General features: G+C 38.0%; 1 protein-coding gene across 8 annotated transcripts in view; it reads right to left on the bottom strand.

The window, feature by feature from the left end:
• Nucleotides 1-20,522, bottom strand: part of ATP9B (ATPase phospholipid transporting 9B) — a 297,033-nt gene that overhangs the window by 47,213 nt on the left and 229,298 nt on the right. For all 8 annotated transcript variants that reach the window (XM_073331800.2, XM_073331798.2, XM_073331797.2 and 5 more), the window contains 3 exons: nt 15,127-15,269; nt 5,105-5,217; nt 78-326 (listed from right to left, as the gene is read on the bottom strand). In XM_073331800.2, coding sequence (XP_073187901.2) covers nt 78-326; nt 5,105-5,217; nt 15,127-15,269 — 505 coding nt within the window. The remainder of the gene's footprint in view (nt 1-77; nt 327-5,104; nt 5,218-15,126; nt 15,270-20,522) is intronic.

Genomic DNA, 20,522 nt, shown 5'->3' with positions numbered 1-20,522 from the left:
TTCTTTTGTTATATAACTTTTTTTTTAGAAACTCAGCGTTACTTACAAACTAAAACATTTTAACATGGCATACTAACCTCATCAGGACTAGAAGCCTGGTAAGTTCGATTTTCATCACTGAAGTTCTGATCCACTTCTGCATATTCTGTTTCTCCAGTCACTCCAGCATGGGATTCATACACTGGAGTCACATTATGACACAAAGCGATAGCTTTCACTGCTTCATGTATCCGACTGCTGACAGTCTTGCGGACCTTGGGTGCTGAAGACTGCACTTTTCTGGAAGGTGTCGAGCTGGTACTGTTTCCACTCGATTGGGAATGCATCTTTAAAACATAAAAAACAAACATCCAAGGCAACGAATAATGAATAAATCCAACAAAAGAAAGAAACTAGATGAATATCAATATACACCTGAAAAGTCACCCCTTGAAAACAACTGTGTGAAGGAACTGGTTTCAATCTACTTGTGAGTTCTATGCTTGTGATCAAACCACCATTCCAATAGTTGGCAGCTTTTGGCTTTGAAGAGACCCAGGAATATGCAAGAGGTGTTGCATCTCAATGCTGATCTATACTGGCAGAGCAATGTGCATATGCAGACACATCAACCTACTATGCCTGTCTCTTTCCAGACCTATCACTCTCTTACTTTTTATGCATTTTAGTTTGAGTCTACATGCATTAGCAGATTACTGAAAAATGCATTTGCTCTTCTATCATCTGATAATGTATTATAATTATTCTATTATAGTTTTACAGGTCACCTTTCACAGGACTTTAAAATACCCATTCAGTCAACAAACAAAGTTAAAGCAGGTACCTAATGAAAAGGGATACTTAAAACAGCTTTTGCTTTGATCCCTGATACTGTGGGCCATAGAGCTCCTACTGTGGGCCACAGAGCTCTCCTCTCCTCCTGTAAATCCCTCCTTTTCCTCTGTATTTCTTCCTTATCCCATTTCTCTCCCATGCATGTTGTTTTCTCTCTTACAATTCAGTCTTTTTGTGATCAGTTAAGAGTATAAATTCCTTAGGACACGGACTACGGCCAAGATTTTGAAAAGTGACTAGCGTTAGTGTGTGCATCAAGTTTTAGGTGCCCAACTAGAAACATTTAAAAGGAGCCTGCTTTTCAGAGGGTGGATGCTCAGGACTTTCTGAAAATCAGGCCCCTTTAACACATATCTAGTTGGACACCCCAAAACTGAGACACCTACAAATCACTAGTTATTTTTGAAAATCTTGGCCCATGTCAATGTATTAGTCTCTAAAGCACAATACACACCTCTGGAATTATATAGAAATTACTGATTTTACCTATTAATGAGACACATTTCTATATGAACTAATCTAGTTCATGTAACAGTTGCTTTTACTTCAGCATGAAAATTTTCCTGGCTTGGGCAGGACACAAAAATCTAACAATGTAAAAGCTACCCATTTGGCAGGTAGCAAAGAGAATAAGAATATCCACTTCATTTTAAAATCATGTTGCTGTTACAGTAACCACCAATTTAGAACCATATTTTATGTCATGCTCCAGCCATGCTCAGCTGAACCTGACTGCATTTATATCTGAGGTGAAAGAGATTATATTTGGTTATTAACCTACTTGGGAAGAGACCTTTTTGGTCAGGTTATAAAATGATAACCTCCCTTCATCTCACCAGTACTATTCAACACTTTTCAGTTCACTTCAGAGTTACTCAGAAATTCTCTTTAGAAACCAAGCCTTTTTTCTCTCCCGACTGCATGTACTGATCTGCTGAACCGTGAACATTCTGCCCATCAAATTACAGTGCTGTCTAATAAAGGGTTTAACTTTCTGCTCATCTGGCACTGTTTTTCAGCTACTGCTTTAAACCTCTGCATTTGCATTCTGCTAACACTGATGGCATTACAGCTGCAAATAAATTAAGCTGATTTACTCCTTCTGAATTATGTTATGTTTATTGATGCTTGTATAATTTAATTTCACACAAATTCCATTAAAGATTATGCCCTCTATCACAAAATGCTTCCAGTGGGGAAATATAATCAGGTTATAATAGATTTGTGTGTTGCATTACAGTGGACCTACTAGACTATTGTCATCTTAATAATAAAACAGAACACAAACAAGGGATAAAAATCAATGTCACATAAGAACCCGTGTCTGTCTAACTGGCAGCTTTTATTACCAGAGATTAAATTAAAAAAACCTCACTATATATTTCTTATTGAAACAACTGTTGAATAGTTTATTTTGTGTACAGGGGTTCCTTTATTTTCTGTTTGCAATAGTTGCTAGCAACATACAAAATAATTAAAACATTATTTAAATGTCATTAAGTTATTGTACACAACACTGAACTACAAAAAGAAGTTCTAGAAAAATAGCAAAATTGCTTTCCACCAGCTAGTAACTGCTAATCTGGATTTGGAAAATCCTTGTCCACACTTTGAAAAATAAACACATTTTTCTTTTTCTTCTTTTTTATTTCAGAGGTAAATGCCTCATAATTATAAATATTCAGTCTGTCACATAGCAGCAAATATTAAAAGTTTATTACAATGTAAAATTAATAAACTAATATTTTAGGTAAGCAAACATTTATGAAGCGTGCAGTTCTTTTTAATTAGAGATACTTTCCCCCTCAAAGTGAATTTAGTGTTCACGAATAGACCTCTAGGTTAAAACTGTAGTTCAATCTCTACTTCCAGTCAGCCCTACGACTCTCTGCTGAGATTGACAACTGTAATTGTTTTGTTTTGGTTACTGTAGACACCTAACATGATCCACTAGGACTAAATTCTTTTTACATAAGCCACCTAACAGCCATCAGATGGCAATGACTTTCAGTCACTGTTATTTAGGTCTGAATTTGGACTGTTGATCTTGAGGAACAAAAGCTCTATATCCCATTTCCAATGTGTATTGTTCCATAATAAAGCTATTGTTTAACATAGATACCAGCTAAGTAAGCAGATATATTGATCAGGACATGCAGGAGAATAAAGATATAGTCAAGTGAATGGATTTAAAGCTGCAGTCCACAACTTTATTTGTTTTAATATTAAAGGGGGGTTGTGGTGCCTTTGTCCAGAAATTCTTCTTCAAGGTGACCCATGGAGAGGCTGGCACTTTGGGGAGCCTGTCCTAATATCCATGGGTTGGATAATGTTTGTTGTTGACTGTAAAATGGATGAGTTTGGTGACTTTTTTGGGGGTGAATAGCTGAGTGTTGTCCACTGTCTTGTAAATATTTGAAACAGACAGCTATGCCATCTTTGTGAGGGATGTTTGTATATAGGGAAGTGATATCCATGGTGGCAAGGATAGATTTGTGGTTTATTATAACAATCTGTAACCCACTAACGCCCATTTTTGTCCCATGGGAGGCAGAATTGTACTCCACTCTCTTTTATGCTTCCCTTAGCCCAATTTATGTGTGTGTTTTGGGCAAGTGGAGAAAGGAAAGGGAGGTGCTAGAGGCATGCCTATCTCAAACCAGCGATGATGTCAATGGGCCACTTCACCTTGAATGATCCCTTTGATCTTGTATTTAGCTGTGATGCTCTGAATATCTTTACCAGACCTGAAGACAAGCTCTGTGTAGCTTGAAAGCTTGTCTCTCTCACCAACAGATGTTGGTCCAATAAAATATATTACCTCGCCCACTTAGTCTCTCTAATATCCTGGGACTCACACGGCTACAACACTGCATATATTGACATTTATTAACCACTGTCTCCTCCTACCCCTCCCCTTTTAAATTTTTTTTTCAAGGTACTTTCATCTCTCTTATCCTTTCCAACCAGGCCTCCATGATGCTGTGAGCAAGGGGAAAAAAGACAAAACCAAATCCCACAACCACCACCAAAATTGTGCCAATCTTTTCCAGAGAAGGAAAAATCTCTTTCCTGATCCCAAAATGCAATCAAAGTTAGACCCACAGCAAGCCTAGAAAAACAGCTCTGAAAACAACAAAACTATAAGGCAAAGTGGGTAGAGCATCTTTCAACCATAAGGATGGTTGCTGCATACCCAGGAATGCTTAAACTTGGTGGGTGAGGGGGAATGCATATGGGTGTTCACTGGAGCCAACCTGTTTCCTTATGCCCTCCCCCAAAATGGTCACTGGGTAGCAACAGGAGGCGGAATTCTACTTCACTCTCTTTTGTGCTTGCCCTAGCACAATTTCTACGTGTATTCTGGGTAAGTGGAGAAAGGAGAAGGAGGTGCCAGAGGCATGCCTGCTTCCAAACAGGACCCCAACAGGTGACCATTCCCTTGACAGTCCAATCAACAACCTTTACCCCTCACACCAGAAAATGGGAAGGGGCATCATAGTGATATCCACAGTATCCCCTATCGGAGTGTACATGCACAATTTAGTTTCAAATGGGATACACATAATAGAATATACTCATTGCTGAATGTATCTGGAATTATCCTGCAGGGACTCGATCAAATACCCTGTTCTTAACTATGTTAGGTTCCCCCACGTTTTTCTTTTTTCTTTCTTTCTTTAAAAACAAACAAACAAAAAAAAACTCTATGGATTTTTAATCCCCGTTAAGAAATTTAATAGAGTATTCCTTTTCCTACTGCTTCCATCCTTATCTTTTTGACAAACTTTTTTTTCTTTATTGCTTATACAAGTGAACGTGGCTTTACAATGTTTATGTCTTTGTGATGAAGATCTTCAAAGATGCAATTAATCTCATCAGCCTTGTTCTAGATACAGTGTTATCTTTAATTTGTGGTCAGTTTGCTGGATGGCTTTCTGTCTATGCTTCACCAGAGAAAAATACTGAATTTTCATCAATTAATAGTACTGGACAGAGGAAGAGTTAGCTTCCTAACAGATAGCGGGCTATGAGAGATGTTTGGAATCAGGCAGGAATTCCAAACCACATTACAGTATATTAATTTTAGGGAAGGCCAAATTGTTGCCTGAAACTAGGACCTTGAGGATGTCCCTTTAAGGGGGAAAAAATAATCTACAAATGGGAAAACTTTTACATCAATTTTTTAGCCCTAAAAAACATGGCAATGCCTCATCAACACTAAGAAAACCTGTCAATATAAAGGAAAATAAGTTATAAAATGAGATACCTGTGAATACGAATTGATAATGTGATTCTGAATTTCATCCATTGTGTCTGTCCCATAAGACACAGTACCCAGATGGAGGCGCTTAAATATCATCTCATTCTGGGTAAGTGTTCCTGTAATAAAAATATCAGAGTGATCAGAAAAAAGACAGAACTATGTAAGAGATTAGTTTGTACTATTTTGTTCCTTTGGGGGTGGAGTGCAACAGATTATGAAGGAGTATCCCAAGAGCCCTGAGGACTTTCCCATTTTGTTATTTTACAGAAATCAGTAAGCCACTGACAGCTACTGTACTTGCTGACAAGGGGAACTGGAAAAGATCCCTCTGAAGCACATCAAGGCTATTACTTAATGGCCAAAAGGGTTATTGCTGAGCGAAGCAAGCTGAGGGTCAGAGTAAGCTATCACTCTTTATCCCCAACTATTTGCACTGACTGCAGGAGACTACTACTGGGACTAGAAATAAAGCTCAGGTATGTCACAAAACAGCAGAGAGCACCATCAAAAGGCCACAAAACAAGCCAAGTTAGCCCTTTTTTGGGTAAATGAGTCACGAGGAATTACAATCAGTTCAGTTAATTTAAGAAATTTAGTGCAGAAAAAGCAGGGTTACTCATCCTGGAGGAGTCACCATATCAAACTTCAATTTGGAAGCAACACAACTGGATATTTGCCCCCACTGGACTGACAGAAATTATCTAGACCTGTGTCAAGCAGTGACATTTTCATCTCAAATGAAAGTGAAAGGTAGTCTTCAATATAATTTTTTTTTAAAAAAGTAAAAAGCAAAGGGGAAAGAACTAGGATGTGTGCTCAAAGGAGCTACTGCTGGGAAATACATGGGGAATTATTCCACAATGAGTATTCTCAGTTTGTTTCCTTCTTACTTTCTCCCTCCATATAACAGTGTAGATTTACCAAAGTTGTTGCATGTTTACGTTGCTGATGCTTTTGCCTTGGGTCTACAATGATGTAGGGTAGAGGGCAAAAAAAAAAAAAAAATTCAATGCCAATATGTTAAAATGGGGGGGGGGGGCAGCTATTGGAGGGAAGGCTAATTTTTACAAGATTGCATGGTTGTATTTAGAAATCAGCCTTAATGTTAAAAGTACTATAGCACTGTAGTGCCTAGAGAAGCATACAGAGATGCCTCATAAGAACTTTTCTAAAATTAAGAAGGGGTATAATGTCATGGTGTGGGGAAGGACTAATAATTTTCCAATGACCCAGAGAAATGGCCAGGAGAAATCCAACTATGTTGAGAAAGCAGTGAGACAAAACAGTCCACAAACTGGGAAAGATAGTGGTTTTTGGTGAAAGTCACCCAGTTGTGGAACTCCTGACCACAGAAAGTCAGGATGAATTCATGTCTTATCTCTTTGTAGAGCACAATGTCAAAGGCATATTTAAACAGGGCTTTATCTATAGAGGCAGCAGAATGCTAACTGCTGAGCTTTCCTTCTTCTATAGATACTGTACTGCCTTCCAAAAAAGACCCATATATTAAAACTTCAAGAGAGAAACAGAGAAGATGGCCCTACCAGGAAAACATAGAAACCTTGGATATCTTGTATATGGCATCTAGATAACATTATGACTAGTGCTTTGAAAACACAAGTATACGTATGGGGAAAAAAATCACAGTGGAGTGCCTAAAAATTAGTCATTCCAGAGCAATTGCAGTACTCCAGTATCTTTCTAGTTCTAAATACCTTCATGGTAACAACATATTGCCATAACTTAAACGTACTTAAAATGGATTATGCTTAGAGATCTAGTTTTTAATATTATATTTTCTGTGACAATCTGAGCCACAAAAAAAAAGAAAAGAAAAAAAAAGAACAGAAAAGATTGTCCAGTTAAAAAGTCTATGTATAAATAACACAGATAGAAGACATACAATCTTGAGGTATCTGCATCTTTAAAGGTCAATTGCAACACTTTGCATTTGGTCAAAGGGTAAAAAAAAAAAAAAAAAAAAAAAAGGGATGTGTGTCAAACATGCTTCTTACTACATATTTCTAACACTATTCCATGATATGTATGAAGAAAGACTTTCTGGCAAATAGAATCAAAGTTGTCTAGAATAGGTCACTGGAAATTAACACTTTTTCCGAATTTGACGAATTTAGGCTGTAACCGGAGTAAGCCTGGAATTTCAGAATCAACATAAATTGTATGTTTTCAGAGACCACTTTACATCTGTAAGGAACTATAGGGTGTCAGTCATGGAGTGACACTTTATGTTCACCACTGACATCCTTGATTTTTAGAAAGCTCTAATTGAAGCGTGGGTGGTTCAGGGTTCCATGATGAAGCATAACAGGGGAGAGAGATCATCATGGGCTAGCTTCTTCTGTTAAGCTCATAGAAAGATCATATATCATCTGTTATCTAAGCCTTACTGAAAGTGAATAAAATAAACTACATTTTGAAAATATAGTCAGCCAAACTGGAATTAATCCAGTGTGCAGATATTCCCATTACATTCTCTTTTGCTCCTTGTGAGCATTTAAAGAGAGGCCCTAAGTTTCCTCTCTTATGAGGCTTGAAATATAAAAATATTTGTGTGTTAAAAGGTTAAGAATAATGCTTCTGAGGTTTATTTTAAAATCATTTTTGTGTATGATGGTAGATAACTAAAAATCCACAAATAATTTAAAAATACAGCAAGGAATGCTTCACACTAAGATTTATTCCTATTTGTAAATGCTTATTTTTGATATCCTGTCTTTGTCCCAGTATGACAGTGCAACACAGCAAGTCATAGGAAGAGAGCAAGTTAAAAGCATCAGACACACTATAATTAGTGTTTAGAAACTAGAACTTGTTTAGACAGTTAACATCCAGTTTATGCATCTGATATAGGGTACTTCCATTAGTGCTCTTCAGAGATATAGTCATGCTGTCACAGTCATAAATCTTCCTTCCCACTTATACACTGCAAGTCTACCACTCCTCTTGCCCGGTAATATATGAAAAATGAAATTTTATCTCAATTTTTGGGTACTTGTATAGTATAGTAACAATTAGATCATCATTCACTAAGATATTAAGAACATACACATTACATGCTGGGTATAGATTCCAAATAAATTGTAATTTTCTCTCAAAATTAACCAGAAAGGCACTCAGGCTCCCTTTTGCTTAAATATTACCCAGAACGATTGCATATATACAGTAAAGTTAAAGAAGAAAAAAATTTTAAAGGATTATTTATGTGGAACGTGTCGATTTTTCACAGAATTTAGATACAATTAGTCAAAATTTATATGAGAAATAGAACATTTCCAGGTGTAGCTAGAAAGCAGCACACAGAGAATGAAAACCTGAGGTAACCATTAAAAAAATAATTTGTAACTCACTTATCTGGTTGTCATATACAAACTGGTTTGCAAGGAAACTCTCAGTGACTTTAAGGCAAGTAAAGAGAATTTTTTTTTTTGCTCTCACGCTTTATAGGCAACATTTTATTAAATAAAAATACTTATTTTATGTTTTCCCTTCAAAACATTCACAGTTACCAAGAGATCATCTTTTTTTGGTAACTTTATTGAATTTCAGAATTTATGCAATCATCTTATGCTTCAAGATATGAAAACTCCATTCTCTGACTTGCGTGTGGTGACTAAGCATGTGGGACTAAGATATTAGTTTCTGAAGAATTTAAATCTTCATTTTAAAAAGCTAACTTTCTTGATTTAATGGCTATAAAGATAAACTTCCAACAGTTAACTGATGCAGTGTTATCTTCCTGAATCTGTAGACAGACAATGCCAGTATCTTTCCAGTGCCCACATTGCTATGAGCAGCAGAGTATGCAGGCACTGGAATTAATTATAGTGGCAGGAGTGTTCCTCCATATTCCTTTCCCCCTGTCCCAGCCACCCATACCTTTCTCAGAAAACAAGATGGGAGGGAAGGGTAGATAAACAGAAACCTCTTGCCTTCCCCTTCCTCTCAGCAAGCAGAAGGCTTGTGGAGTAGAGCTCTGTACATCCTCTTACCTTGCAGCAATCAGCAGATGTGGTAGGTGGAGGGAAGGATGAAAGAGGTGAACTGAGTCCTAACACATAGAAGGACCAACAGTCCTGAGTCAATATTTGCACCTCTCACACTACTCATAGAAGGACTGCCATCTTCCCTTTTCTTTGATCATAATAGGAAAAACAATTTTTGGCAGATTACTTTTAGGTATCTTATATAAATTTTTAGTCTCTGTTCAGAAGTCTAATCCAGATGGAAGAGAATAAAAAGATGAAGAAATGATAGAGCTGCATGGATCTAATTTTACTGTGTCTGCTCCCAAGATCTAATATTTATGGCTCCACACTCAACTGTGGATTGTTGCAAATTCTAGCCATTGTGAAGAAAAACAGAAGAGAGTTTTTCGACTTTTCAAAAGAGAAAAACTTTGTTTTTTGTCTTCCAAAAGAACTTCAGACACCTTCCTGTAAAGCACAGTTGACCACCTGAAGCTGAAAATAAGCCAAAAGTCCATCCCTTGTCAACATTACAAATTTGTTTCTAAGTTCTCCTGGTTGAATGATCACAGCACTGAACTGGGCAAAAAATATCTTGCTAGTCTCCTCAGAATATGATGCTAGTTAGTCATGTCATACTATTTCCTCAGCAGTAGTTCTCCAATAGTTATATTTTAGGCTTTAGTCTTCTAGCAGTAGATTAATAAGTCTTGCCAGACCTTTAGCTGTACACCTCTATGAACATTTTAAATATCTGTAGTTTGTGCTTCGAACAGAGTTAGTTCAGTGTTGTCAGGTCTTCTTTCTATTCTGTCCCGCACGATGGATAATGGAGAAAACAGTGAAGATAAATTTACTGATAAGTTTAGTTTTAACAGCATTCTTTTACAAATGTGGTTTTATCTGATTTTCAGAATTTCCTTGGGGTGACTTGGTTAATCTCCACTTATTTCACAATTTTAAAAAATAGAACTTGGCTAAGAATTGCTAATTTGAAAAGCTTGCAAACACAAGAGGAAATGCGAAGCTCTTTTCAAAGATATCCAAAGAGCATGGCAGCCATCATATGACCCACCATCAAAGTATATTCTTAACTTTGTTTTTGAATACAGTTACCACATAAGGAAAATATCTTGACAAAAAGTTAGTGTGTGATTCCTACAGAAAAATTTAGTATACTCTTTTTTGAAGCAAAGAGTTTTTGACTCCAATTGTATCATTAAACACAGAGCAAAGCAGGCAAAGAGCAAATTAATTTCTAAGGAAAAAGTCCTGCAGGCATCATTCTCTGGGTGGCAACAGATGTGATTCACAACAGAGCAGTGGAGAATTTTAAGAAGCAGATGCAGAGCTTTCTGATCAAATATTACTAGGTTGTAAGTTGGCCTAATACCAACATTCTAAAAGGCCACAATAAAACAACAAGTAAGTACTTGCAATATATAAGCATTAATAACTTTGCCGTGAGTTACAAAAGCATATAACCTTTCATACAATATCTGTACTTTGCTTGAAAGATATACTCATTTAAAAGATAAAGGGCCAGATCCTTAAGCTGCTGTAAATCTGCATAGCTCTTTGGAAGGTCCAGCTGACTATCTGGCCCAATATTTTCAATGGTGAATTTTTGTCAGCAGTAGATATACAAAGACAAACATTCTAAGAAGAAAACTGGGAAAAAAATATTGCCTCCCCATTGGAGGGGAAGAGAAATAATAGAAAAAGCAAATAGGAAGCATTTATATGCAATACCTCCTCCCCTCTTCCCTGTACACCTTTCATAAAAAACTATGTATGGCCTAACTCAGGGGAAAAAGAAAGGCACATGTGATGTAGTCAGATAATAGCCACTGAAAGGGGTATGTCTATTCTTTCCTGTGGAGCGAAGTCCGTGTTAATAACACGGTTTTGTTACTAGTGCTCAGAACAGTATTAACTAACTCCTCTGTTCTCTTTTAGTCCCATCAGTGGGATCACACACGAATGGAAGCAGCAGAATAGCTAATGCTAGTATGCACATTCTTTGGTGATATTTTCCCTTCTGGTGGGGTGGGGGCAGGGGCACACAAAGAAAACACACGAAAGAAGTGCCCCTCTGTCAGTCTGACTGGGGATCCATTGAGTTGGGGCTGAGGTTTACTGTAGAATCACAACTGCTAAAGATTCTCCAGCTTTCTCAGCTACTTCTCTCCCTGCCCTCTGTTCATGCTGCATCCTTGCTGGTCCTGTGGCTTGTATGGGGAGCATGTGTCCTGAGAAGGAGGTATTTAATCTCATGGGATTGTTTTTGTAATTATTTGGTTTTCTGTATATTTTTATACTGACCAAATGCATGGGGGGGAAGGAAGGCATTGCAAATAATTCTCTCAAAAGATTCATTTTCAAACAGATGATTGCTGAAACAATACTTTACTAATATTAAAGTACATCATACCACATTTACAGGAGACAAAATAAGAAATCCACACTAATACATTGGCCTCTAGCAAAGGGCTTGCCCAGAAAATTATGAATCTCATTACTCTATGCATCTGTTCAACCGTTATGTGTTAAGTATCTCATTTGATCCAAAAATTCCCTGAAATGTTAATTACAGAACTCAAATGCAAGTCTATGCATTAATAAATAACTATGGTAGGAAGACTGTTTGTGTTTGTTATAATTGAATACTTTGGCTGTCATCACGAATGGCAGACAGCTTGCAGTTTTGCACTCCGAATGTCAGAAACGTTCAATAAATATAGCCAAATATCTTTGTTTTTCCCTTGTGATTAGGATCTTCTTGTACCCTGGAGAGGATAAAATATCATGCTCAGCTGCCCTTGGAAAACACTGGAAACAGTATTTCCCCCCCCCCCATAATGGATGACGCCTTTCTGTCAAACTTATGTGTGATTCAAGTCCAAACAACATGGCATTTTGGGTAATGGATGCTATAATTAAAATGTGAGTCCTAAAAAACCTGTTGTTTTAGTGGGTGTTCTTAGTAATGGCTTTGTTCTACATGAAGATAAAAACTCCCTAACAAAGGAATTAATGTATTGCTTTAATAGGCTGCACCCTGAGTTAAGTTTTAAAATTTATGAGTTCTCTGCAGCATTGTTCTTTAAACAATGGCATTGTCAAATGCAACCAGTGAGAAGATTAAAGTTCTCCCAGCAGATTAAGTACAAATTATCTGTCCTCCTGTTTCAGCATCATTTGTTCATTTATCACATAAGGTCTAGTATTTCTGGTCAGTGTCAATATGCTCTGCATCCTTGCAGTTAACAGATGTCTTCTCTTGTCGAATGAATTACTTTATGTTTCACGCACTGGTGGCCGCAGATGTGTCACTATAGCAACATCATTAATTTCAGATCTTACCGGAAACATGCACTCCAATCAAACCTAATTATACCACATTGCTTTCTTGTCCCACAATAAGGAAACTATAATGCAATTATTGGGATACTTCATTTTCTATTCTACTGTGGCAAATGAGAGAGCCACTGTGATGGACGCTTCTTGTCAAAAAGCTTATTGATGAAGCACAAACCCAATTTACAATCATACAAAGGACTACCTTGCAATTATGTTAGTAAGGTAATGCTCCTTAGACTGAACAACTAATTCTTAATTATTCCAAGTAAAGCTTGGACCAAAGTATACGATTTGTGCAAGCTGTTTTCTGCATTCTCTTTTCATTTTCAATATTGAGAAACCTGAAGTCTTTGACTGTATAGAAATAGGACCACCCCTTTAGATCTGCTTTTATAAGATCAGCCACCAGGGTGGGCTATAAGAATTGCTGAGCCTTTTTCTTACCTTAAACATCCAAACCTCAAGGGGGAAGTTAAAAGTGAGAGTTATTTAACGAATAAAAATTACTAATAATGTTTGTTAAAATGAAAATACAAATTGTTGTAAACAGCTATTTTGAACTATTTATAATCATACAAAGGGTATCTCAAGGCAGTTATATACAGATTCTATTCATTCTCTCAATGATATGCTTATGTCTGTGATAAATCTTAGACTGAGACACCAAATATCGGATTTAGTTAAGCAAGTAATATGAAAAGAGGATAAATCTGGGTTCAGGTCCCTCACCAGTACCCTCCAGGCATTGACAGTTGTGTCTATGCATCTTTTACACAGATCAATTTAGCTAAACAAACAATTTGACTTTTTTAGTTCCTTATAACATTGCTATTTTATAACCTTTTAAGTCATGAAATTACAACTTTTATCCTTCTGTCAAAACTTTGAAGATAGAGTATGGATAAGCCCTTGATTTGACAGCTAGCTATCTTCCAAACTATGTCTTAAAGTATTCCACTAATACCTTTAGATATGTGTCTCTTTAGCCATAAGTACACTCCGGTATTAAATGTGTACAGTGAAAGATTGGCATACAACTGGCCTCTTTTTTTAAAATAAATCAAGCTAGTATGATTGCAATTTGTATGATGTGGTGTGGCGTAAGTAAAATCATTCAGATGCAAAATGTAATTTTTTGTTTTTGTTTTTTTAAGTGACCCATTCAAATGTGTGCTTTTCACTTTCTTTACTGGATTTAATAAAATAACATAGTATTTTACAGCTGTAAACCTAAAATTCCATGTGACAAAGTATTTATACAAACATTTCAAGAATAACCTTTATGATTCATTATTATGTTGTACTGTGTTGATCTGCTAAGTGTTTTTGATTGGTTACTATCTTACTGGATCTTCAACTGAAGATATCAAATGGTAGCTTTTTTTTTTTTTTTGGCAGAAGAAGAAAAAAAAAAAAAATTGTAGCTTTCAAGCAGAGTAGGTCCAGAGCCAGATCTGAAGAAGAGCTCTGTGCAGTCTGAAATTTTGCCTCTTCCAGCAACAGAAGTTGGTCCAATAAAGGTTTGTCTTTCTCATATCCTGGGACCAACATGGCTACAACACTGCAAGCCTTTTTGTCTATTACAGTTTGGAAAGCTATTTTCATATTTAAAAACATATTCTAATTCATCTGGTCAGAATAAATGTGTATATTTTAGTAGGTTGATTGATTCAATCCCAGAGAACTATGAAATGAGTAAATGAAACCAATGAAATAATGCTTTTTACAATATCCAACAACCACCACAATAACTAACACACAGCTAAGATCTATGTAACAGTAGGTTCCTCAAATTTTTGCAAAGACTGTGGGGATATACTATGTAAACATGTTTAACTTTTAATAGCTAACAGAATATGGTTTAGTGAGGCTCACATTTAGGATTCTGTGGCCTATGAAGGGGGCTAGAGGGCAACAGAATATATACTAAGAACACAACGCTGGCCCAAATTTACACTTTACATACTTGTCCTTCCAAGCTGTTCTGCTAAGGGCTAGTATGGATGGTTCTGTTAATTTTCCCAATATGTCAAATCAAACACAATAAGGAAGAGCAGTTTGGAATATGAAAACGGAGCTTCACAGCCCAATAGTGGCTCAAGAAGAAATTGATAAACTGGTGTTAGGAAAATGGAGAATCAGAATTAACAACAGATGACCATGACTTTTACTCTCCCTAAGAAACTGCTGTTTTGGAGGATGATCTTTATGACTAGTTGTTTTGGCAAAAACTTGCTCTCTTACAAACCAGTCCTAACTTTGAGTCTTAAAATATTTTCAAGGGAATGAGGTTCCAAGGGCACACACAGACGAAAATGGCAGTATAAAGGCTAAAATGGCATATAGCAACTTTTGGAGTAACTCACATGGGTAATTCATGCCATAATTCTACAAACACTAGCAAGTATAGTTTACTATACTAAGTGGTCTCATTGAAATCAAGAGAACTATTCATGGAAATAAATTGTGTGTGTGGTAATAAGGACTTGAAGAATCAGGTCCATAGGCCCTGATCTACGAAAACATGTAAACACGTGCTTAACGTTTAACTTTAAAAAAAAGAATCAGTGGCTGTTTATCCTGTTACTACACAAGGAAATAAATAAAGGTCATATATGGAAAAAAAGATTCTTAAATATAAAAAAAAAATCAGATGAAAACTGTAGCCACAGGTACCTGTTTTATCCGTTAGTAAATATACTAAACGCCCCAACTCCTCTGGTATGGTGCTGGTTCGTACAACAGTTCCAGGAATATTGTCATCCTTCATAATCATCCACCCATAGGCTGCTTTGCCCATGTCCAAATTCACACGTAAACTGCAAAGAAGAGTATATCACTCAGTGTAAACTCAAGACAATATCTTAAAAAGATGACAATTATAACCATAAAAAGTTATAATTGAAAATTGAACTAAAAGCTGCTTTTATCATAACATATCAGCAAAATCTTGAAAAATGACTTTTATTTGAACTACATATTGAGATTATAAACTCTTTACAGTAGGAACAGTCTTTTTGTTCTGTGTGTTCTGTGTGGTTATCCTTAACATAAGGGGCCCTACACCATGTCTGGGGTGCGAGGTACTAGCACAATGAAAATATATATTAATAGGTCTGCTTGGCCTTTCGAAGAACTATAAAAAAAATTGCAAGTGTGCACAAAGGTTAGAGAGATAATTTAGTTACCGTATTGAAAATATTAATTAAAATGTAACGATGCATAATTCAGCGCAATTCTATAAATTTTGTAGACAATTTCAAAGGGAGACTTCCATCATTTGTTGATTATAAAAGCTATTTTCACTTTGTGATATGGAGACACATATAAGTTAGCACGGTAAATGTTCCATCAACACAATCAAGCTTTCACTTCAGAATACAAGATTATGAGTAGTATCCCAATCTTAAAACCAATGAATTTCACATCCTTTCCCATACAAGTCAGCCAATCAGAGTTGATTTCAGTCCCATTTCTCTTGCTGAAGATCAAATTATGACTTCATTTAAGACTGTCTAATACAGTTCTATCTGTTTAAAAGTGCTGCTGGGGACAGAATACCAGCAATTTCTTTAAGATTCCCAACAGGCCATCTTTAGCAATACCAAGATGGCAGAAGTACTAAAACCTTTCAAATGCTTTCCATCTGTACCCTTGCCATCACTGTGTAATGGATACGAATGTTGTTCATGCACAAGCGACTGAGACTCACCTAAGGGGATAGTAATTCACAGATAGCTACATGCCATGTAGACAACAGATATGCTTAATCAGAGTTGTATGATATTTAGCATTTTCAATACACTTATTTTCATAGTGAAATAAATGTTCATCTGCTACTCCTTTTGTAATTTGCTCAGCAAAAGACTCCGTAAGGCTCAGGCCAAAAGGAAAGACAGGTTTTTCTGGACACAGGGTTTTTTTCTCTCAAAAATAATTCTCTGCTATCTCCTTAGTTCCTTCCTTGACAATTCTGTATAATCTTGATCATAGGTGCCAACTTTTCCCGGCACCGGTGGGTGCTCGACCCCCGCCGACCCCGACTCCACCCCCGTCCCGGCCACATTCCAACCCCTTCCCCAAAGTCCCCACCCCAACTCCGCCCCCTCCCTGCCCCTATTGGACTCCTTTCCCAAATCCCTGCCCCGGCCCTGCCTCTTCCCCAAGCATGCTGTGTTCTCCTGCCCCCCCCCCCAATGCTTGCTGCCACAAAACAGCTGTTTTGCGGCGGCAAGCACTGGGAGCTAGGGGAAGTGGGGACGCGGCGAGCTCATGGGAGGAGGCGAGCTGGGACGGGGGAACGGGGTGGGCACCCACCGATTTTTCCCGGTGGGTGCTCCAGCCCCATAGCACCCACGGAGTCGGCACCTATCATCTTGTTCATCTGGAGGGCTTCCACTTGGAGATTTATCCAGAATAGCTGGAACAATAACTTCCAGCTTCTTTAAGCCACAATAAAATGGATTAAACAAGTAGGACAGGCAACAGAATAGGGGACTAATAGAATTTTCTTTTTTAAGAAACAATTATCGGTTCATTAGAAGTACTGCTATTTGTTTATTTTTATTTTGTATAGTGTCTCCCAATCCCAGATCTTTTTTCTGATGCTTGGCATTGTCTCTATGTGTGGCCATCACCTAGCACATTGTTGATACTACCAAAATACTAATCATGATAAAAGCATTGTACAATTGTTTTCAATAATAATTCTTCTACTTGATTTTTCATGGCAAGAGAGGGTACGAGTACCCACGAATGAAGAGTCGAATTAGATACAGATGTTTGTGTGAGAGAGATGTTCTGCTTGGTGCTGTACAGACTCCATATGTTTGGTACTTTTAATCTTTCCTTTAAAACACTTTTATGCAGTAAGAGAATCTTGATTATATGACAAAAATTATCTTAAATTCAAACAGTTCAAAAATAGTTGAAAGGTGACAAAAGCCCACAGGGAAGCATAAAAACAGTGACCTTAACAGAGGGCTAGATGCTGGAGGGACATGGAAAATTACAACAAGGGTCACTGCTTCAAGCAACAAGAGGGAAATCAACTGGGGAATATGCTCAGCATCTTAGCTGTCTCTACACAAATGCTAGGAGTATAGTGAACAAACAGGAAGAACTAGTACATAAGCTAAATCACGACTGGTGTCACAGAGATTAGATAGGATCAGTCTCATGATTGGAATATTTATATAGGGGGGTACTATATAAGGAAGAACAGGCAGGTTTAAAATACACATGTTGCATTGTTCAGAGGTCCAGAAGTTGGTGAGAAGCAGACCAGCTGAAAGCCTCTGGGTTGAGATAAAAGGAGTAAAAAAGGGGTGATGTCATGGTAGCCGTCTACTACAGACCACCAAATCAGGAGGAGATGGTGGATGAGGCATTTTTAGAACAAATAAAAAAAATCAAAACATAAAACCTGGTAGCAATGGGAGATTAACTACTTAGGACATCAGTTGGAAAAGTAATATGGCAAAATACAAAACTTCCAGTAGGTTCTTGGAACATACTGGAGTTTTGGTTCAAAAAGTGGAGGACGTAACCAGGGGGACAGGTTTCTTTGCAAAGCACAGCCAGGTGTTAAACCTGTGACCCTAGAGGGAGACTGTGATAAGAGGAAAGTATGTATTTGATTATGAAATGTAAGTGTCTTCCTTGAATCACACCCTCCATGTTTAAACTGAAAACTTTTAATCAGCCCCTCACTGCCTCCTCCGCAACTGCCTTCCACCACTTCCCAAGCATTTCCAGGAGAAGCCAATGGAAGCAATCTAAGAAGCTGCTGTCCCCCTCCCCTGCTGCAGTTCTTCCTTTGGCTTCTTGTTGCTTCACTGCCTGCTTCCCTTTCAGGAGCCAAGGGACACAGAAAAGAGCTTGACCTTACCCTACAAAAGTGCCTAGTACAGGATAGCTCCCCTATTTCCGTCAACCACCTATGGGAAGAGCAGGACAGGGAAAAGTAGGAGAAGCTGAAATCCACCCTCCAGTTACAGCTCCCTGATTCTCTGCTACAGCCCCCGTATAGGTAAGAATGGCCTGGGGCTCCTTTAACTAGCAGCAGCTGGCAACAGTCCCCTAGGACTACCTAAGAATAAGCTAGAGCACAGTGTGCGCTATCCATTCCCCTTTCCCACTCCCACACCCCTTTGCACCAGGAACTGTGAGGGGGGTGGCATAAAAACAGGCTATGTTGGCTGAAATGCCAGAGGAATTCCCAGCAGGAAGCTTCAGGTGGTTTCTACTTCCTTTGCACCACCTGAGTGGAACAGGGAAAGTGAACAAAGCAGAGAATCTGCCTTCAAGTATTAACTGAGGACCCTTTCCCTTTCTTAAATAATATATTTGGCCCTGAGCTTGAAAAATCTGGACACTACTGATGCAGAGGTTCTATAGAGCCAGAGGGACAAGCATAGATATACATGGCTTTCCAGGAGCCTAAGATGCTGTGCAACCATTGCCTGGCATTTATAAAGACAAGCAGGGCCACAGCATATTCTTTCAGAAGTTGCTTGAGAGGCATCTCTGAAAAAGGACGGGGAACAAATTGGTATGTACTTAATTGTTTTAATTTATGCAGTCATTCTTCCGCTTTAAGCACTCCTTGACATATTTTAAAAATACAATTATAAAAACATACTACTCCAGTAACCCCCTTTATCTGACATTTAACATATACAATCCAACTGCTCAAATAACCTTCAGGTTCTTTAAAATTTTGCACCAGAATCCTCCCAATCGCTCACAGCTAGGAAAAACAAACAGGAATTCCAGCATGTCCTAAGATCACCAAACGTGAACTATTTTGGAATACAGAAGGCAGGGAAGTGAACTGGATAGCTTATCCTTACTTAATGATCTCTAGCACACTCTGATTTGAGCTAATTCTCTGGCCCAAGCAAATGGGATGGATGATTCTCAAAGAAGATAGGAAACAGGTTCTGTGTTTGTACAGTGCCTAGCACAAGATCCTGGTCAATTACTAAGGCTTCTAGGTGCTGTTGAAATACAAACAATTGATACTGCTACCACTACTAAGCTCTTTTCACACAGAGGCAGTGTACTCCATTAGAAAATAATGTCTGTGGTTTCAGTTGATTCCCCTTGGTGAAACTTACTTCAAGGATCAGAGAGGAAAAAGGCTTGGATTCCTGTATGGCAACTGAGTGAAAAGGGAAAAGGCAACTGATTTAACTTCCTTCAGTGTTTCCTGCAAGCACTGAAATAAAGAAGTCTTGCCTCTTACAGAAAAAAATTAAACCCTTACTTTCAACCTCTTGAGAAAGACACAAACTTCTTGTTTAGGTGAGAGTGAACAGTAATCTGATGAAGTGAGCTGTAGCTCACGAAAGCTTATGTTCAAATAAATTTGTTAGTCTCTAAGGTGCCACAAGTACTCCTTTTCTTTTTGCGAATACAGACTAACACGGCTGCTACTCTAAAACCAGTAATAGATCTTACATCCCTAACTATATATGGTTATATATCAGCGGTGGCCAAATTTACTGACCCTCCAAGCTGCATACGACAATCTTCAGAAGTTCGAGAGCCGGGGCACACCTGCTGGGGTAGAAGCCCTTACCCCACCACCCTGCTGCAAGGCAGAGGTCCCGAGCACCCCCCACCCCCAAGTCTCGTAAATGGAGAATGGAGGGGCAGGGGCTCCTCAAGCCACATTTTAACTGTAAAAGAGCTGCATGTGGCTTGCGAGCCACGGTTTGGCCACCACCCCTGTTGTATACGCAGTAGGAAGTGATGAAATATCATCACGGAATGTCAAGGTGGTCTCAGATCTCCTTTTTATGGGTTTCTTGGATATGCTCAAGGAAAAATAAGTTTATCCCAGAGAAGATGTAGTGAGCTGAGAAAGCCTAGTAGTTAATCATCCTCAAAGAAAAAAGTCAACTGAGACTTCCTTCCTAACATGACCCATGGTTTTGACTTGTTGGCTAAGAGATCATTGGTTTTCAGAATTACACAGGTTGATATGTTTCAGAGTAACAGCCGTGTTAGTCTGTATTCGCAAAAAGAAAAGGAGTACTTGTGGCACCTTAGAGACTAACCAATTT

The sequence above is a fragment of the Lepidochelys kempii genome, chromosome 2 (assembly GCF_965140285.1).
Source record: "Lepidochelys kempii isolate rLepKem1 chromosome 2, rLepKem1.hap1, whole genome shotgun sequence".
In the NCBI taxonomy this organism is placed as follows: domain Eukaryota; kingdom Metazoa; phylum Chordata; order Testudines; family Cheloniidae; genus Lepidochelys; species Lepidochelys kempii.
Note: the sequence above shows the minus strand (reverse complement) of the source record. Positions and strands in the feature narration are given on the sequence as shown.